General features: G+C 53.1%; 1 protein-coding gene across 20 annotated transcripts in view; it reads left to right on the forward strand.

The window, feature by feature from the left end:
• MACF1 (microtubule actin crosslinking factor 1) overlaps window positions 1-18,767 on the forward strand; it is a 519,073-nt gene that overhangs the window by 457,284 nt on the left and 43,022 nt on the right. For all 20 annotated transcript variants that reach the window (XM_075336189.1, XM_075336201.1, XM_075336203.1 and 17 more), the window contains 5 exons: window positions 5,738-5,897; window positions 5,982-6,176; window positions 6,285-6,413; window positions 6,500-6,643; window positions 6,842-7,030. In XM_075336189.1, the coding sequence (XP_075192304.1) occupies window positions 5,738-5,897; window positions 5,982-6,176; window positions 6,285-6,413; window positions 6,500-6,643; window positions 6,842-7,030 (817 nt within the window). The remainder of the gene's footprint in view (window positions 1-5,737; window positions 5,898-5,981; window positions 6,177-6,284; window positions 6,414-6,499; window positions 6,644-6,841; window positions 7,031-18,767) is intronic.

Consider the following 18,767-nt stretch of genomic DNA (forward strand, 5'->3'; position numbering starts at 1 on the left):
AGAAGCGTGTAGGGGAATTCCGCCATAGGGGCACTTGACCCGTTGGTTTCACAGCACCCGAGGAAGTGATGTGACCCTAGTGGAATAAACAGCCTGCGGGCGGGAAAAAAAAAATACGGGAGATAATTTTCCTGTGTATGGAAGGGGCTCCAAGAACCTGTGAGGTCCGGATAAAAATGACAAGGTTAAGGAGCCAAAGGAATTCCCAGGACCGACTTCCGCTGTGACGTGGCCGACAGGAGAAGGGAATCCGAGCATCTACAGTAACGTGACTGGGAGAGACCCGAACTCTGTAGTCGGGTACCGGGTTATCATTGCAGTGAATCATGGGTAGGAGAACCCCCATGGGGGACGGCTCCTGAGGAAGACAAAGAGGCACAAGACCTGGGATGTATGACCTGGAGTGGGAGAAGGAAGGCCCCTTTTGAGGGGGACCTCAAGAAAGGCTCGGACTAAGTCGTTGGCTTAAACGCTAGCCGGCCAGGGGAGGGACGCCTATTCCTGGAAGTTGGAGTCTAAATGGTCTGGTAGGAGCCCTGCTTGAAAAGTGCAGGGGTGCACAAACGGCTACGACCAAGCGGTGGAAAGCGGACGTGGAATCTGGTATGGCGGAGACTACAGAGAGATCTAGCATGTCTCCACGAGCCATCTAGAAGGCTACGAGGGAAGTGAGGCAGACCCGGGACCAGAGGAAAAGAAGACCCCTCTTGGCCTGAAACTGAATCAGGTCATGTCTAGGTGTTGGTGAAGACGACTCGCTGTAGTGCCGAGTGTTTGGGTGGAGACACCCAGTGGTCTGAGTAATCAGGGCTCCCTGGAGGATTCTGTTACGGAAAAAGGACAGAAGACAAACATTGGAACCTACAACCTGTCCAGAAGAGTGAGCCCAGTGACTGGGCCATCAGGATACTAGAAGTCCCTTGGGGAGACTGGTCCTCCGTGGAATCGATGATTGGACGCTCCTGTGTCTGGTTCTCAACTTAATCTGTTGACTGAGAAGGGACTGTGGAATCTGATCTCTATCTGAAAGAGAGAGAACGTAAGTAACGACCTATGGATTTGGATATGTACAGTACCTGGCCGGCACCCTAGTGGAGGGCGCAGCCAAGGCTGGTCTAAGCCAGAAAATAGGCGGATACCAAAAAATACTATGAACCACCCGAGGAGGGTGGCAGGAAGTAAAAACGGACAACATAGTGGTTAGCCGACAGAGTTGTACCCTGCTTACATCTTTTGGAAACCAAAATGACTGCTGTTTCAAGAAACGATGGAGCCAACGTATGGTCAAGGGAGAAGAAATCTTACCTTGTGGCTACCTTATATGCATGTGCGAGGTCGGAGAAAGTCTCGAGTCGCTGGGAAGTGACCAGAAGAGAGCTGCTGCGGAGCCGCGTCATGGGGTCCGTGCTTGCTGCCGGGAGTGAAGCACACGACCCTCCGGGTAAATGGTCGCGTGTAGCCTTACCTCAAGGTTACTCTATACGTATGGATGCAGATCACTGGGAAGTGAGTAAATAGCTGTTGCAGGAAGGAAGGACAATGAACTGGTCCAAAGGACCCTGGCGTACCTCCTGGTCACCTGACTGGATGGTTTGAAGTAGGAGAGAGTCCTGGGTCACTGGGGAGCAACCTATTGACAGTTGCAACCGTGGCGCATCATGGGGTCCCTGCAGACCCAGTCCTCGCTTCAGTCGGAGATGAGGGAGAAAGCTGACCCACTAGGTGACTCAGACTGTTCGACTCCCTGGGTCGAGAGTAGAGAAAACGCATACCTGTTACGGTAACCAGCCTCTGGTGTGGAGGAACGCTAGCCCCTTGGGTAGCGGGCAGGATCATCGATCAGGAGTACTGGCACTGAATGTGACAGCTGTTCCCGTGCCGCCTCATGGGACAGAGATGGATGGAGTTCTCGCCTCGGTCAGAAATGAGCGGAAAAGCTGAATAAAGCACTTAAGCCAGTTGCTGTATCTGGCCTCTGGTTCGGAGAAGTGCTGGTCCAAACGCTAATGGACAGGCTCATCAAAACATTGTCACGCTGTAGTATACAGGTGCATATAGAAATGCTGACACACAAGATAGAGATCACATGCAAGAAAACTGTAGCACACCGCATGGTGGGTAGGTGCGTAGAGATACACTGGAGAGTAAATGCTGACGCGGCTCATCAAATACTTGTCACGCTGTAGTATACAGGTGCATATAGCCAACAGGTACACGAGATAGGGGGCTCATTCAAGAAACACTAGCACACCGGATGGTGGGTAGGTACATAGAGACACTCTGGATAGAGGGTACTGGCACCCTGGAAGGTGTACCGACATATAGAGACCTTGGCACACAAGCAAGTGAACAGACTTGTGGAACTGTCAATCTGGATGCTGCATGAAATGGTCTATATACACAAAATTCCTTTTTTCTGCAGAAACAGACAGGTGCGATTAGAGACCTGACCCCCCAAACCGTGGGTGGGTTCACACAACACTGGTACGGTGGTGTAAACAGGTGCGTAAAGAAACACTGGCGCACTAGATAGAGAGCCGGCTCGAGAGGACACTGGTACACCAGAGTAAACAAATGCGCGTAATAACGCCGGCCAACTGAATAGCGGGCAGGGTCCCGAAGGCATCTGTGTATTGCGGCAGACAGGCATGGCACAGAGACTGACACCTGGTTATTGGGGTAACAGACACTGGCACACTGGATAGTGGACAGGGACAGGAAAACGCTGGCGCGAAGATGTAGGCCAGTGCATAGAGACGCTGACACACTGGATAGTGGACAAGCGGGAGAAAAGACGCTGGCACACAGAAGACACTGGCACACAGGTGAAGGCCACGGGCACACAGGTGTAGACCATTGTAAGCGAAACACTGGCACACTGGGTAGTGGACAGACACCTGGTACTACTGGCACACTGTATAGTAGACAGTTAAATGGAGACACTGGCACACTAGCTAGTGAACAGGCTGAGGTTGAAAACAGCGGACGGGTCAGTGACCCTGTGATAGGCGGGTATATGACCGCAGATGGGACATGAGGAACATTAACCCACGAATAGGGACCCTACGTGAGGAACGCTGACACACTAGGTAGTGGGACAGGAAAATAGGCAGGAGTTTTAAAATTTTAAGAGTAGGTCACCGGAGGGGACGCCGGGCCGCAGAGGAACCGGGGGTTAAATTTCTAAGGGCAGACCGCCGGAGGGGGCGCCGGGCCGCAGTGGAGCTGGGGGCTAAGTTGCTAAGGGCAGGCCGCCGGAGGGGACGCCGGGCCGCAATGGAGCCGGGGGCTAATTTCTAAGGCCAGGCCGCCGGAGGGAACGCCGGGCCGCAAGGAACCGGGGCTAAATTTCTGAGGGCAGGCCGCCGGAGACTAAGGTGAGGGGATCTAGGGGGATAAGGGAGCCCCTGACCCAGGTGGAAGACTGTGGGCTTCTATACCCGGGATACCTCCCCATAACCCGGGACGGGGAAGAAGGAGGGAGATTGGATTACTTATCTGAGTTCCTGGCTTGTCTTGAGGTGATCCTGGATCCATCCTGGAAGGCGAGCGAAGACATCTCGACGGTCGTCCCGGGCAGGGGAGACCGGAAGGGTACCTCTCCATCCTGGGTACGGTCTTCGTCCTCCTACCCCACAATCAGGCTCGGGAGCGAGAGAGTCTTTGGGGAGGGGGGCAAGGACCATCCGCCTGTCCCTCTGTGCGGATGCCCCCAAACAGTCTTGAGAGTGTTAGGGGGGTAGGGTCCTGCCAGACAGACACGGAAGACAACGGAAGTGGCGGACGGACCCCACTTCTGTGCGACCGGTCTCTATGTGGGAGAGCAGGGTGAGCAGGGTGAGCGATTACAGGGAAAAACATTAATAAAACACAACAATACAAACCTGAGGGGCTGAGGGTAGCCCCTGCGTGTCCAACCTCCTCGGACACTAAGCAAAAACTGATCTCCTCAGCTCCAGTCAGTGGGTGTATACTACGTGGGAGGAGTTAACTTTTTATTTGCATAGTGTCACCTCCTAGTCCCAGCAGCATACACCCATGGTTTCCTGTGTCCCCCAATGAAGCGATAAAGAAATTCCCTTCTTTTGCGACCTTAAGATGCCAAAAGTTGCACATTTCAAAAAATTCACAATACTGTAAGGAAAAATACACCTGGGGAGGGATTGGAGTGAATTGGCTCCAAATTTTGTGACTTTTAAAAAAGTCGCAATTGATTGCTTATTCAGGTAAAACACATGAAATCCCTAAAGGCTATGTGCGCACACTGAGTTTTCTTGTGACCACAAAGATGCAGATTTTTTTGTGTGTTTTTTGACCGCTAAAAAGCGCACAAAAAACGCCCCCGCGGTAAAAACGCATGCGTTTTTTCGCGTTTTTCCAATGCATTGCATAAATGAAAAACGCTGGCAAAAACACAGAAAGAATTGACATGTTGCATCTTTGTGGTCACCACAAAAACGTACCTAAAACAAAACTGCACTGTGCGGACAGCAAAAATGAAAACTCATAGACTTTGTTGGGGAAGCAGTCATGCAGTTTTAAGACCAAAAACGAAACGCACCCAAAACAAGCAGCGTGCACACATAGCCTAAAGGCCCTGTCACACACAGAGATAAATCTGCGGCAGATCTGTGGTTGCAGTGAAATTATGGACAATCAGTGCCAGGTTTGTGGCTGTGTACAAATGGAACAATATGTCCACGATTTCACTGCAACCACAGATCTGCCAAAGATTTATCTCTGTGTGTGACAGGGCTCACAAAACAGAAAACTAAGGCTATGTGCCCACGGGGACAGTGTCCTGTGGATATATCCGCAGGACATTCCGCAGGATCTCCCAGGAAACCGCAGCACAATTTTTGTCTGTTTCCAAGCTGCGGAATGTTCTGCAGATATGCTGTGGTTATTCTGCATTGAGGATACAGTACCATGGCTTCGGCACTGCATCCTCAATGCAGAACAAGTGCTGCAGTGATCAGGAGTTCATACTCACCTCCATCACGCAGCACTTCGCTTTCCGGCGGCCGGGTCACTCTGTCAGCGTCTGCAGGAGAAGGTGGGCGGGTCTGAACTAGCTCCGGCAGTCACATGACCGGCGCTCGTGCAGGCCCCGCCCACCTCTTCCTTCCTATACCTGGATGGCTGGATCCACCGCGCTCCTGTACACCGGACAGAGAAAGTGACTCCGGTGAGACAGGTAAGTATATGGGACCCTGCGGAGAAATCCACAGGAATAATTGACATGCTGCTGATTTTTCCGCAGGGAAATCCGCATTATTTCCGCTGCGGAAAAATCCGCAGCGTGGGCACAGCAGTTCCCAAATGCCATAGAAATGGCTGGGGAGTAGCTGTGCTGCAGATTTTTGAAAAATCAGCGGAATTTCCGTGAAAAATCTGCGGCAAATTCCGCAGCGTGGGCACATAGCCTTAAAGCCCTGTCCAACAGATATGAAGTCAATGTAAAAAAAAGGCGCAAATAGAATAATGAATTTGGTGCAACCAAAAAAGCACACAGAACTAGACAAAAAAAACAAGCACTAAGGCCCTGATTCATCATTACCTATGAAGGTCATTCACTTTGGTTGCATTTCTATGATGCACCAGGACTAAGTGAATTGCCCTTTTTTCAGAGACGTCGCCTTCTGTCTGAGGGATGTGACTGGTCACTGGAAGTTCACTTGCAATGCCAAACACAGTCCATAGACAGACTAACCGTTTTTAATCACGTATTTTTCAGACAACATAAACTGGAGGAAGCTTTGCTGTTCTCTGGCCAGTTCATGGACGCGTTACAGGCGTTGGTTGATTGGTTATACAAGGTAGAACCCCAATTGGCAGAAGATCAGCCCGTGCATGGCGATTTGGACCTCGTAATGAACTTGATGGATGCCCATAAAGTACGGATTTAAGTATCTTTAAGACATTACTTCCGGTTACACCTTGTATCTTCTGTGTGATTAATTCATTTATTTTTAATTCAGGTTTTCCAGAAAGAGCTGGGAAAGAGAACTAGCAGCGTTCAAGCCCTAAAGCGTTCTGCCAGGGAGCTGCTGGACAGTAGCAGAGAAGACACTACCTGGGTAAAGGTTCAACTCCAGGAGCTTAGCACCCGTTGGGATACTGTCTGCAAGCTGTCTGTGTCTAAGCAGACCCGTCTGGAGCAAGCTCTGAAACAGGTGAATTACACATATTAAGGACATGACATTTTTGCCAGAATTAACATTGAAGCAGAACACTTTGACTTTTCGCAGTAAAATGCAGTAAACAGTATTTTGTGCTATTAGGCTGAAGAGTTCCGCAGTACCGTCCACATGCTCCTGGAGTGGCTGTCGGAGGCAGAACAGACTTTGCGGTTTCGGGGGGCTCTTCCTGATGATGCAGAGGCTTTGCAGTCACTCATTGATGTTCACAAGGTGAGATGGATCTAATATTCTTGTCCCTTTTATTGCATCCTGCATTTGGCCACTTATATAACAACTGTTCTCCTTTACTTCTCTAGGACTTCATGAATAAAGTAGAAGAGAAGCAGGTGGATGTGAACACCGCAGTCAGCATGGGTGAACGGATTCTAACTGTATGCCATCCAGACTGTATCACCACAGTCAAGCACTGGATCACTATCATCCGTGCACGATTCGAAGAGGTATAACCAGAAAGTCATGGTCCATAGTGTAAACGTTCCCAAACGTGCTGCACAGACAGCAAATATTCCCCTCTCTGTGTGCAGATATGCACAGCTATGGACTGAGCAGTTTTCAGATTTTGAAAATTCAATGAATTTGTTTAGTTTTTATATAATAATTAAAATCCTAAGACAATGAAATAATTTTAATCTTCACAGGTCTTGACTTGGGGAAATCAACACCAGCAAAGGTTACAAGCCGCTCTCGCTGACCTCATTGCCAATTCCGACCTACTGGATGAGTTGCTAAACTGGATCCAATGGGCAGAAACCACACTCATCCAAAGGGATCAGGACCCAATGCCTCAAAACATCGATCAAGTCAAGGCTCTTATCTCTGAGCATCAGGTGAGATATGCAATGGCTCTATAGCTAGCATTGGGTTACTTGCAGTGTATAAAGAAGTATTTTATCACTCTGATTAAACTAATGGCCTGATATCAAGAGCAGGCTGAATACTCTTGATGTTCTACTATTATCAAGGCTTCTTTTAAAAAAATAAAATAACATTTCTTTGTCGCTCCATTGGGAGACCCAGACAATCGGGTGTATAGCTTCTGCCTCCGGAGGCCACACAAAGTATTACACTTTAAAAAGTGTAACCCCTCCCCTCTGCCTATACACCCTCCCGTGGACCACGGGCTCCTCAGTTTTATGCTTTGTGTGGAAGGAGACACACATCCACTCATGCATTCTCATAACTTAGTTGTCGGTTGGAAGAAAAGAGGACCCCCACGGGGTCCCCGGCATGCTCCCTTCTCACCCCACTATGTCGGCGGTGTTGTTAAGGTTGAGGTACCCATTGCGGGTACAAAGGCTGGAGCCACATGCCGTCTCCTTCACCATCCCTTATGCGGCTCTGGGAGAAGTGGGATCCTGAGCGGTCATCCATTTACTGGGACCGTGCTCCATCCGCAGCCCCTGGTGGAACCTGCCGGACCGGAGCCTTTTCAACCCCAGGGACCGGGCCCTGCTACTTAAAGGTACTCTGTGTCCCCATTGGGGACTGTACAGGGAGCGCACCTTCTTCCCGGAAGCCGCGGTAGTCGTAACACTGAGGAGGCAGGTGGACTTCCGCGCCGACCGGGCCTGCTAGTCGGGCGCGACCTCAAATTTAGTCCCCGGCTTCACCGCGGCCTAGTCGCGAAAATCCCGCCCCCGGGCCTGCCTGTCGGGGGTAAGGGCGGGATTACCGACATGATGTCGGATGTAACGGCTGGAGCATCCTGCATGTCTTCCTCCCCCCTCACTGGCCACTGTGGGGACCCCAGACGGTACCCATTGCGGGTACGGAGGCTGGAGCCACAGGCCGTCTCCTTCACCATCCCTTATGCGGCTGGGAGAAGTGGGACCTGAGCGGTCATCCATTTGCTGGGACCGTGCTCCATCCGCAGCCCCTGGTGGAACCTGCCGGACCGGAGCCTCTTCAACCCCAGGGACCGGGCCCTGCTACTTAAAGGTACTCTGTGTCCCCATTGGGGACTGTACAGGGAGCGCACCTTCTTCCCGGAAGCCGCGGTAGTTGTAAAACTGAGGAGGCAGGTGGACTTCCGCACCGACCGGGCCTGCTGGTCGGGCGCGGCCTCAAATTTAGTCCCCGGCTTCACCGCGGCCTAGTCGCGAAAATCCCGCCCCCGGCCTGCCTGTCAGGGGTAAGGGCGGGATTACCGACATGATGTCGGATGTGAGGGCTGGAACATCCTGCATGTCTTCCTCCCCCCTCACTGACCACTGTGGGGAACCCAGACTCCCGCTCTTTGCTGGCGCCGCCCTCGGCCCCACTCCTCCCCTGAGAGCTCCGGCGGCCATTTTCTGGCATTCTGCCGGTGGGTGCTTCTCAGGGGAGCTCAGGGTGAACACAGCACCCGGTGCTGGTCCCCCTAGGGTGCCGGATACATATGTATATATTATATATATATTTCTGTTCTGTTCCTACCCTTTGTTCACATTTACCTTCAGTGGTCACTCTCCTAGGAGACAACAGGCACAGGTTTTTCTCGCGGTCTGTACCTCTTGTGGGGTTATGTTACCTGCGGGATCCACCTACCCTCACTGTGAGCAATGCTCGACTCCTGCCTCGCTTGCTCAGCCGGAGCCTCGGGCACTGGTGGGCCCCTCGGCTCATGTAGACTCCCCCTGAGCAGGCTGCAGGGACAGAGTCACCGGTGTTGGCCCTCAGTCATTTTCATATGATCAAATGGTCTTCTAAGCTCCTTGATGCATTGCAGTCCAGACCGGACCTTTCACAGGCCCTGGCCCTGTTAGCTTGTTTCATCCAGGCCCCGCTTGGTTAGCGCCGCTGCGCGCTCCCAGGTTGAGCCCTAGGTCTCAGGCGGAGGACTCCTGCCCGGACCGCAGTCCAAGACCGGCTAAGCGGTCTCGCTGGGACTCTTCCCCGACTTCCTCACACTGCTAGGGATCCCAGCTTGAGGACTCTCAGGAAGACGAGGCGGACGGGGAGCTCAGGGCTCTGGCCCTGACTTCACCCTTAACCTTGATGCTCCTGAGGGGGACGCCTTAGTAAATGATCTTATCTCGTCCATCATCCAGGTGCTGGTTCGCTCTCCTCCGCCTCCTCCTGTAGAGGAGTCGGCTTCTCAGCAGGAGAAACACCAGTTTCGGTTCCCCAAACGTACAAGCAATACGTTTTTTGATCACTCTAACTTCAGGGATGCTGTCCAGAAACCCGGAAAGGTCCCGGACAAGCGTTGGGTTAAACGTCACACTGACACGCGTTACCCCTTTCCATCTGAAGTCGTTAAGAGTTGGGCTCATTCTCCCAAGATGGATCCTCCAGTCTCCAAATTGGCTGCTAGGTCCGTTGTGTCTGTTGCAAATGGCTCATCCCTGAAGGATGCCACTGACAGACAGATAGAGCTCTTGGTGAAGTCCATCTATGAGGCCACGGGCACGTCTTTCGCCCCGGCCTTTGCAGCCGTGTGGGCTCTTTAAGCAATCTAGGCTTGTCTGAAGGAGTTTAATGCTGTCACATGGAATTTTGCTCCGCATGTTCCGTCTTTGACTCTCGGGCATCAGCCTTTTCGTCCTGCGCCATGAACGCCGTCCTGGACTCCACTAGCCGCACGTCTGTAGCATATGCTAACTCCGTGGCAGTTCGCAGGGCCATGTGGCTGCGCGAATGGGAACCAGACTCGGCTTCAAAAAGGTTCTTAACTGGTTTGCCTTTTTCTGGCGACCGTTTATTTGGCGAACGATTGGATGATATTATTAAGGAATCCAAGGGAAAGGTCTCCTCCTTACCCCAGTCCAAACCTAAGAGACCTCAGCAAAGAAAAATCCAATCGAGGTTTCGGTCCTTTCGTCCCTCCGCCAAGCCACATTCTTCTTCATCCAACAGGCCAGAGGAACTCATATGCGTGGCGGCCCACGTCACGACCCCAATAGGCCGCAGGGGGCACTGCCTCCAAAACGGCCTCCTCATGGCTCTCGGCCTACCCTAGCCGCATGCCCGGTCGGTGGCAGGCTCTCCCGCTTTGGCGGCGCCTGGTGGCCACAAGTTCAAGACCGATGGGTGAGAGACATTCTGTCTCATGGTTACAGGATAGAGTTCAGTTCTCGTCCTGCGGCTCGTTTCTTCAGAACCTCTGGGCCCCTTCTCAGGTGGCGTGTCAACACGTTGCTCTGGTGACTCTCCAGGGACAAACAGCTTTCTCTGCAGGCGGGGGTGCAATCACTTCTTCGGAGTCAGTCACACCCCTTAAGGCGCCTCATGCACTTACTGGGGAAGATGGTTGCAGCTATGGAAGCAGTGCCGTTCGCGAACCAAGGCGGCACTCGCAGTCGTCAAGCCTTCCAGGAAGTCCGGCGGATTCTGCAGTGGGTGGAAACCACAGGCTCCACCATCTCCGCAGTTCACATCCCGGGCGTAGAAAACTGGGAAGCAGATTTTTTCAGTCATCAGGGCATGGACGCGGGGGAATGGTCTCTGCACCCAGAAGTGCTTCGAGAGATCCATCGCCCCTGAGGAACGCAGGACGTCGATCTCTCAAGGTCCCGGCCTTCATGGCACGGTCTCAGGATCACAGACCTCTGGCAGCGGACGCTTTAGTCCAGGATTGGTCGCAGTTTCGACTGCCTTATGTGTTTCCCCCTCTGGCGATGCTGCCCAGGGTACTACGCAGGATCAGGTCCGACTGCCGTCGCGCCATTCTCGTCGCTCCAGACTGGCCGAGACGGTCGTGGTATCCGGATCTGTGGCATCTCACGGTGGGTCAACCGTGGGCACTTCCAGACCGCCCAGACTTGCTGTCACAAGGCCCGTTTTTTCCATCTGAATTCTGTGGCCCTCAACTTGACTAGGTGGCCATTGGTCCCTGACTCCTAGAGTCTTCAGGGTTATCTCAGGATGTCATTGCCACCACGAGACAAGCCAGGAAGCCAACGTCCGCCAAGATCTATTACAGGTCTTGGCAAGTCTTTCTATGCTGGTGCGCTGATAACTGCTTTCCTCCATGGCCGTTTGCCTTACCCACATTCCTTTCATTCCTACAATTTGGAATGGACAAGGGTTTGTCCCTCGGCTCTCTCTCTAGGGCCAAGTATCCACGCTCTCCGTGTTTTTCTTTCAAAAGCGTCTAGCCAGGCTTCCGCAGGTCCGCACGTTCCTGCAGAGGGTCTGCCACATGGTCCCACCTTACAAACGTCCGTTGGAACCCTGGGATCTTAGCAGAGTCCTGACGGCTCTTCAAAAGCCGCCTTTTGAGCTGCTGCGGGATGTCTCTCTCTCCCGTCTTTCGCAGAAAGTGGCCTTCCTGGTGACAGTCACATCTCTTCAGAGAGTGTCTGAGCTTGCAGCGCTGTCATGCAAAGCTCCCTTCCTGGTTTTCCACCAGGATAAGGTGGTTCTTCGTCCTGTCCCGGAATTTCTCTCTAAGGTGGTATCTCCTTTTCATCTAAATCAGGATATCTCCTTGCCTTCCTGTTGCCCTAATCCAATTCACCAGTGTGAAAAGGTTTTGCACTCTTTGGATCTAGTGAGAGCACTCCGGTTCTACGTGTCTCGCACGGCACCCCCTGCACCGTTCAGATGCGCTTTTTGTCCTTGTCGCTGGCCAGCGTATGGACTCTCAGGCCTTCAAGTCGACCTTGGCTCGGTGGATCAAGGAACCGATTCTCGAGGCCTACCGTTCTTCGGGCCTTCCGCTCCCTTCAGGGCTGAAAGGCCATTCTACCAGAGCTGTAGGTGCGTCCTGGGCATTGCGGCACCGGGCAACGGTTCAGCAGGTGTGTCAGGCAGCTACGTGGTCTAGTCTGCACACTTTCACGAAGCACTATCAAGTGCATACCTATGCTTCGGCAGACGCCAGTCTAGGTAGGCGAGTCCTTCAGACGTCGGTTGTCCACCTGTAAGAGGGGGCCGTTTTCGGCTCTTCTTATTGAGGTATTCTTTTACCCACCCAGGGACTGCTCTTGGACGTCCCAATTGTCTGGGTCTCCCAATGGAGCGACAAAGAAGAAGGGAATTTTGTTTACTTACCGTAAATTCCTTTTCTTCTAGCTCCTATTGGGAGACCCAGCACCCACCCCTGTGCCCTTTGGGCTGGTTGTTCTTTTGGGTTATGGTCTTCAGTTCTCCGAACATCCTTCGGATTGAATTTACCCTAGACCAATTTATAAGTTTCCTCCTTCCTGCTTTTGCACCAAAACTGAGGAGCCCGTGGTCCACGGGAGGGTGTATAGGCAGAGGGGAGGGGTTACACTTTTTAAAGTGTAATACTTTGTGTGGCCTCCGGAGGCAGAAGCTATACACCCGATGGTCTTGGTCTCCCAATAGGAGCTAGAAGAAAAGGAATTTACGGTAAGTAAACAAAATTCCCTTCGTTCCCATCATCCCAGTTTAAAAAAACAAAAACCTGCTGTACCCTATAATGGAGTTTTTTATATATATATATATATATATATATATATATATATATATCGTTCCTATGGGAGACCCAGACATTGGGTGTATAGCTTCTGCCTCCGGAGAACACACAAAGTACTACACTAAAAAGTGTAGCTCCTCCCTATGAGCATATACACCCCCTGGATAACCAGATCTAGCCAGTTAATTGCTTTGTGTTCAGGAGGCATACATCCACACATGCATTCTCATCTGATTTTTCATTTTTGGAAAGTTTTTGAAGAAAAGCGGGTCCAAGCCTGGACTCCCGGCATGTCCCTTCTCACCCCACTGTGTCGGCGGTGCTGTTAAGGTTGATTCCAAGGCTGGAGCCTCACATGCCGCGCTCCTTCACCATCCCTCGGGCTCTGGCTTGAAGTGGGAGCCAGCGCGGTTCTCCCTGCTTTGCAGGAGGCCGTCTCCATCCACAGCCCTTCAGGATCCTGCTGGACGGAGCACTCATCCCCAGGGACTTGAAACCCTGCGTCTCACAAGCTAAGTATCTGAGATGTTTATGTTCGGGGGGTCCCTTGTACTTTATTGTTGGGGAGAGTGTGCTGTGTAACTGTTCTGACATTTCCGGCCGGTTCTCTGGTTGTCACCTGAGAACCGCGCCGATGGAGCCTGCGCGCCGGCCGCATCGCTTAAATTTAGGCCCCGACTTCGCCTGAGGCCTAGTTTCGATTTCACTGCCCTTGCATGTCAATCATGCAGAGGGACAGTGCGGCTCCGCCCAGCGGCCGTTCAGCACAGGGGAGGGACACTCCTCTCTGAGTAAATGTCCCCTCCCCTGTAAATCTCCTTGGCCCTCCAGATCCCGCTCTCAGAGTAGGTCCCGCCCCCTCCTCGCTCCGGCGCCATTTTATCAGCGTTCTCTCAGCGACCGGCGCTGGCTGCAGCATCCCTGCTAATCTGTCTGGGGGTCCGGGCTGTGGGATCTGGAGGGCACACAAACTGTCTGGTAAGCCACAACCTCCGGTTGTGGTCCTGTTTATATACTCTCTGGGGGTCATTCTGGCTCAGAGCCCCCACTTCAGCAGCATGTCTCACACAAGGAGCAAGGCTGTACGCAATATGCACTGCATGTAAGCTCGTGCTGCCTGAACCGAGCACATATCCACATTGTGATGCCTGCTCTAACCTGACAATGCCTCAGCCTGGAATCGCACCCACAGTGGTCCTTCCGGCTGCTCCAGCTCCGGTGGCTGAACCCCCGGCTAGGGTAGAATCCTTCTCTAGGTCAATCTCCCAGTCTTTTGCCGACTCCATGGGACAGCTGTCCCAGACTTTGCTGAACATGCATCAGCCCCCTTCACAGGGCGCCTCTGCTGCTAGGGCTCTCTCAGCGGAGCTCACAGAGGATTCTTCATCTGGTCCCAGACCCCGTCCTCCTAAGAGGAGACGCAGGGCTCCCTCTCCTTCCTCGTCCCGCGGCTCTGATTCAAGAGCTGACTCGCAGGACGAGGAGGATGCCGTTACTGGGGGCTCGGAGGCGGCCTCCATGTGCCCCATTGATCTGTCCGAAAGTGACTCAGATGTTAGTGATTTGATTGCGTCCATTAATTCTGTACTGGACCTCAATCCGCCAGTATCAGAGGAGCAACCCTCTCTGGCAGAAAAGCACCAGTTTACTTTGCCTAAAAGGACAAGGAGTGTGTTCTTTAACCACTCCAGTTTTCAGGCTACTGTGACCAAGCCTAGGGCCTGTCCTGACAAACGCTTTCCAAAGCGTGGTTCTGATGAACGTTTTCCCTTTCCACCAGAGGTGGTCAAGGAGTGGGCCCATTCACCAAAGGTAGACCCTCCGGTGTCTAGACTCTCAGCCCGGACAGTTGTGTCAGTGGCTGATGGCACCTCTCTTAAAGATTCCACTGACCGCCAGGTTGACCTTCTGGCCAAATCTGTATATGAGGCGGCAGGGGCCTCGTTCTCCCCATCTTTTGCAGCAGTGTGGGCTCTCAAAGCCATCTCTGCTTCTCTAGAGGAGATGCATTCCCTCACCAGGGAATCTATGCCCGAAATGGTTGCCTTAACTTCTCAAGCTTCAGCTTTTTCATCCTATGCCATGTCTGCCATGCTGGAAGCTTCTCACCGCACTGCGGTGGCTTCGGCTAATTCCCTCGCTATCCGCAGGATCTTGTGGCTTCGAGAGTGGAAGGCAGACGCTTCTTCAAAGAAGTACCTTGCTGGGCTCCCTTTTGCTGGGTCCAGGCTGTTCGGTGAACAACTGGATGAAATTATTAAGGAAGCTACTGGCGGGAAGAGTACTTCCATGCCACAAACTAAAACCAGGAAACCTGTCCAGGGCAGGAACCAGTCGAGGTTTCGTTCCTTTCGTTCCTCCAACTGGTCGTCCTTTAAGCCCTCGGCCTCGTCCACTAACTCAGCCAAGGACCAAAAACCCAACTGGCGCACGAAGCCGCGTCCTCAAAAGACCGCAGGAGCTGCTGCCACTAAGGCAGCCTCCTCTTGACTATCTGGCCGCGCCAGCAACGTCCTCGGTCGGTGGCAGGCTCTTCCACTTTGGCGACGTATGGTTTCAACACGTCTCCGATCAGTGGGTGCGGGATATCATCTCCCACGGCTACAGGATAGAGTTCTCTTCCAGCCCGCCAAACAGATTTTTTCTGTCAACTCCCCCCTGCTCCAAGGCCGCCGCCTTCTCTCAGGCCGTGGCATCCTTGCAGGCCAACGGAGTAATTGTACCGGTTCCCGCCCGGGAACGGTTCAGAGGTTTCTACTCAAATCTCTTCCTAGTCCCCAAAAAGGACGGTTCCTTCCGGCCCATCCTGGATCTCAAGCTTCTCAACAAGCATGTTCAGGTGCGGCATTTTCGCATGGAGTCTCTGCGTTCAGTCATTGCCTCAATGACCCAAGGAGATTTCCTGGCATCCATCGACATCAAAGATGCCTATCTGCATGTGCCAATTGCAGTTTCACACCAGCGTTGGCTACGTTTTGCAATCGGAGAGGAACATTTCCAATTCGTGGCTCTCCCCTTCGGGTTAGCCACGGCCCCTCGAGTATTCACCAAGGTCATGGCAGCAGTGGTTGCGGTTCTGCACCTCCAGGGGTTGGCAGTGATTCCTTACCTGGACGACCTTCTAGTCAAGGCTTCATCCAGTGCAGACTGTCAGCGGAGTGTCTCGCTCACTCTCGCCACTCTAGTCCAATTCGGGTGGCTTGTCAATCTGCCCAAATCCACTCTGACTCCGACCCAGAAGCTCACGTACCTAGGGATGCAATTCGAGACTCTGCCGGCATTTGTGAAGCTGCCCTTAGTCAAACAGCAGTCCCTCCATCTGGCGGTGCGCTCTCTGCTGAGGCCCCGCCGTCATTCCATCAGGCACCTAATGCAGGTGCTGGGTCAGATGGTGGCGTCAATGGAGGCTGTTCCCTTTGCCCAGTTCCATCTGCGTCCTCTGCAGCTGGACATTCTCCGCTGTTGGGACAAGCGGACTTCCTCCTTGCACAGGCTAGTGGCTCTGTCGCCACAGACCAGGGGCTCCCTTCATTGGTGGCTTCGGCCCCTCTCTGTCTCAGGGACGCTCCTTCCTGGCCCCGTCCTGGGTGATTCTCACCACGGATGCCAGTCTATCCGGCTGGGGAGCAGTATTTCTCCACCACCGAGCACAGGGCACTTGGACTCCGTCCGAATCAGCCCTCTCGATCAATGTGCTGGAGATCAGAGCTGTGCTTCTAGCTCTCGTAGCCTTTCACCACCTGTTGGCGGGCAAGCACATTCGAGTCCAGTCAGACAACGCGACAGCAGTTGCCTACATCAATCACCAGGGCGGGACTCGCAGCCGCCTGGCAATGTTGGAGGTTCAACGCATCCTTCAGTGGACGGAGGACTCCAGGTCCACCATATCCGCAATCCACATCCCAGGCGTAGAAAACTGGGAGGCAGATTATCTCAGCCGTCAAGCAGTGGACAGCGGCGAGTGGGCGCTGCATCCGGCAGTGTTCCGGTCGATCTGCCGCAAGTGGGGCACTCCGGAAGTGGATCTAATGGCATCCCGGCACAACAACAAGGTCCCGGTTTACGTGGCTCGCTCCCACGATCCTCAGGCCTTTGCAGCGGACGCGCTGGTTCAGGATTGGTCCCAGTTCCGTCTTCCTTACGTGTTTCCCCCTCTAGCTCTCTTGCCCAGAGTCCTGCGCAAGATCAGAATGGAGGGCCGTCGGGTCATCCTCATTGCTCCAGACTGGCCCAGGCGAGCTTGGTACCCAGACCTGCTCCGTCTGTCCGTAGAGGTGCCGTGGCATCTCCCGGACCGCCCAGACCTTCTCTCACAAGGTCCGTTTTTCCGCCAGAATTCTGCGGCTCTCAGATTGACGGCGTGGCTCTTGAGTCCTGGATCCTGACGGCTTCCGGCATTCCTCCCGAAGTCATCTCCACTATGACTCAGGCTCGGAAGTCTTCCTCGGCTAAGATTTACCACAGGACTTGGAGAATTTTCCTGTCCTGGTGTCGTTCTTCCGGCCATGCCCCTTGGCCTTTCTCCTTGCCGACCGTCCTGTCCTTTCTACAGTCCGGTCTGCAGCTAGGACTATCTCTCAATTCTCTTAAGGGACAGGTCTCGGCGCTGTCAGTGTTGTTCCAGAGGCGTATCGCCCGACTGGCCCAGGTGCGCACCTTCATGCAGGGCGCATCTCACATCATTCCACCTTACCGTCGGCCTTTGGATCCCTGGGACCTTAATCTGGTCCTCACGGCCTTACAGAAACCCCCCTTTGAGCCTCTTAGGGAGGTTTCTTTGTTTCGACTTTCACAGAAGGTCGTTTTTCTGGTGGCCATAACTTCTCTCAGGAGAGTCTCTGATTTGGCTGCGCTCTCTTCGGAGTCACCTTTTTTGGTTTTTCACCAAGACAAGGTGGTTCTCCGTCCGACTCCGGACTTTCTCCCTAAGGTGGTATCTCCTTTCCACCTTAACCAGGACATTTCATTGCCCTCCTTTTGTCCGGCTCCTGTGCATCGCTTTGAGAAAGCTTTGCATACTTTAGATCTGGTGCGGGCGTTCCGGATCTATGTGTCACGCACCGCTGTTCTTAGGCGGTGCACCTGTCTTTTTGTGCTGACCACAGGTCAGCGCAAGGGTCTCTCGGCCTCTAAACCGACCCTAGCTCGTTGGATTAGGTCGGCCATATCCGATGCCTACCAGTGCACTCAGGTGCCTCCCCCGCCGGGGATCAAGGCTCATTCGACCAGAGCTGTCGGTGCCTCTTGGGCTTTCAGGCACCAGGCTACGGCTCAGCAGGTCTGTCAGGCGGCCACTTGGTCTAGTCTGCACACCTTTTCAAAGCACTGTGCATGCTCATGCTTCGGCAGATGCAAGCTTGGGCAGACGCATCCTTCAGGCGGCTGTCGCCCATTTGTGAAGTTAGGTTTTGCCTACTTCTCAGTTTCTATTTATTTCCCACCCATGGACTGCTTTGAGACGTCCCATGGTCTGGGTCTCCCATAAGGAACGATGAAGAAAAAGAGAATTTTGTTTACTTACCGTAAATTCTTTTTCTTATAGTTCCGACATGGGAGACCCAGCACCCTCCCTGTTGCCTGTTGGCAGTTTTCTTGTTCCGTGTGTTTTCACCGGCTGTTGTTGTAGACAGAGGTTCCGGTTGTTCCGGGTTTTGCTCTCTCTACTTGTGGGTGGATGTCCTCCTTCAGCTTTTGCACTAAACTGGCTAGATTTGGTTATCCAGGGGGTGTATATGCTCGGAGGGAGGAGCTACACTTTTTAGTGTAGTACTTTGTGTGTCCTCCGGAGGCAGAAGCTATACACCCATGGTCTGGGTCTCCCATGTCGGAACTATAAGAAAAAGAATTTACGGTAAGTAAACAAAATTCTCTTTTCTTCAGCGCTCTATTGGGAGACCCAGACGATTGGGGTATAGCTACTGCCTCCGGAGGCCACACAAAGCACTACACCAAAAAGTGCAAGGCCCCTCCCCTTCTGGCTATACCCCCCCGTGGTATCACGGGTTTTCCAGTTTTCAAGCTTTGTGCGAAGGAGGTCAGACATCCATACATAGCTCCACAGATTTTAGTCAGCAGTAGCTGCTGACTATTTCGGATGGAAGAAAAGAGGGCCCATATAGGGCCCCCAGCATGCTCCCGTCTCACCCGTGGATGGTGTTGTACGGTTGAGGTACCTATTGCTGGTACAGAGGCTGGAGCCC

The sequence above is a fragment of the Anomaloglossus baeobatrachus genome, chromosome 2 (genome assembly GCF_048569485.1).
Source record: "Anomaloglossus baeobatrachus isolate aAnoBae1 chromosome 2, aAnoBae1.hap1, whole genome shotgun sequence".
In the NCBI taxonomy this organism is placed as follows: Eukaryota; Metazoa; Chordata; class Amphibia; order Anura; family Aromobatidae; genus Anomaloglossus; species Anomaloglossus baeobatrachus.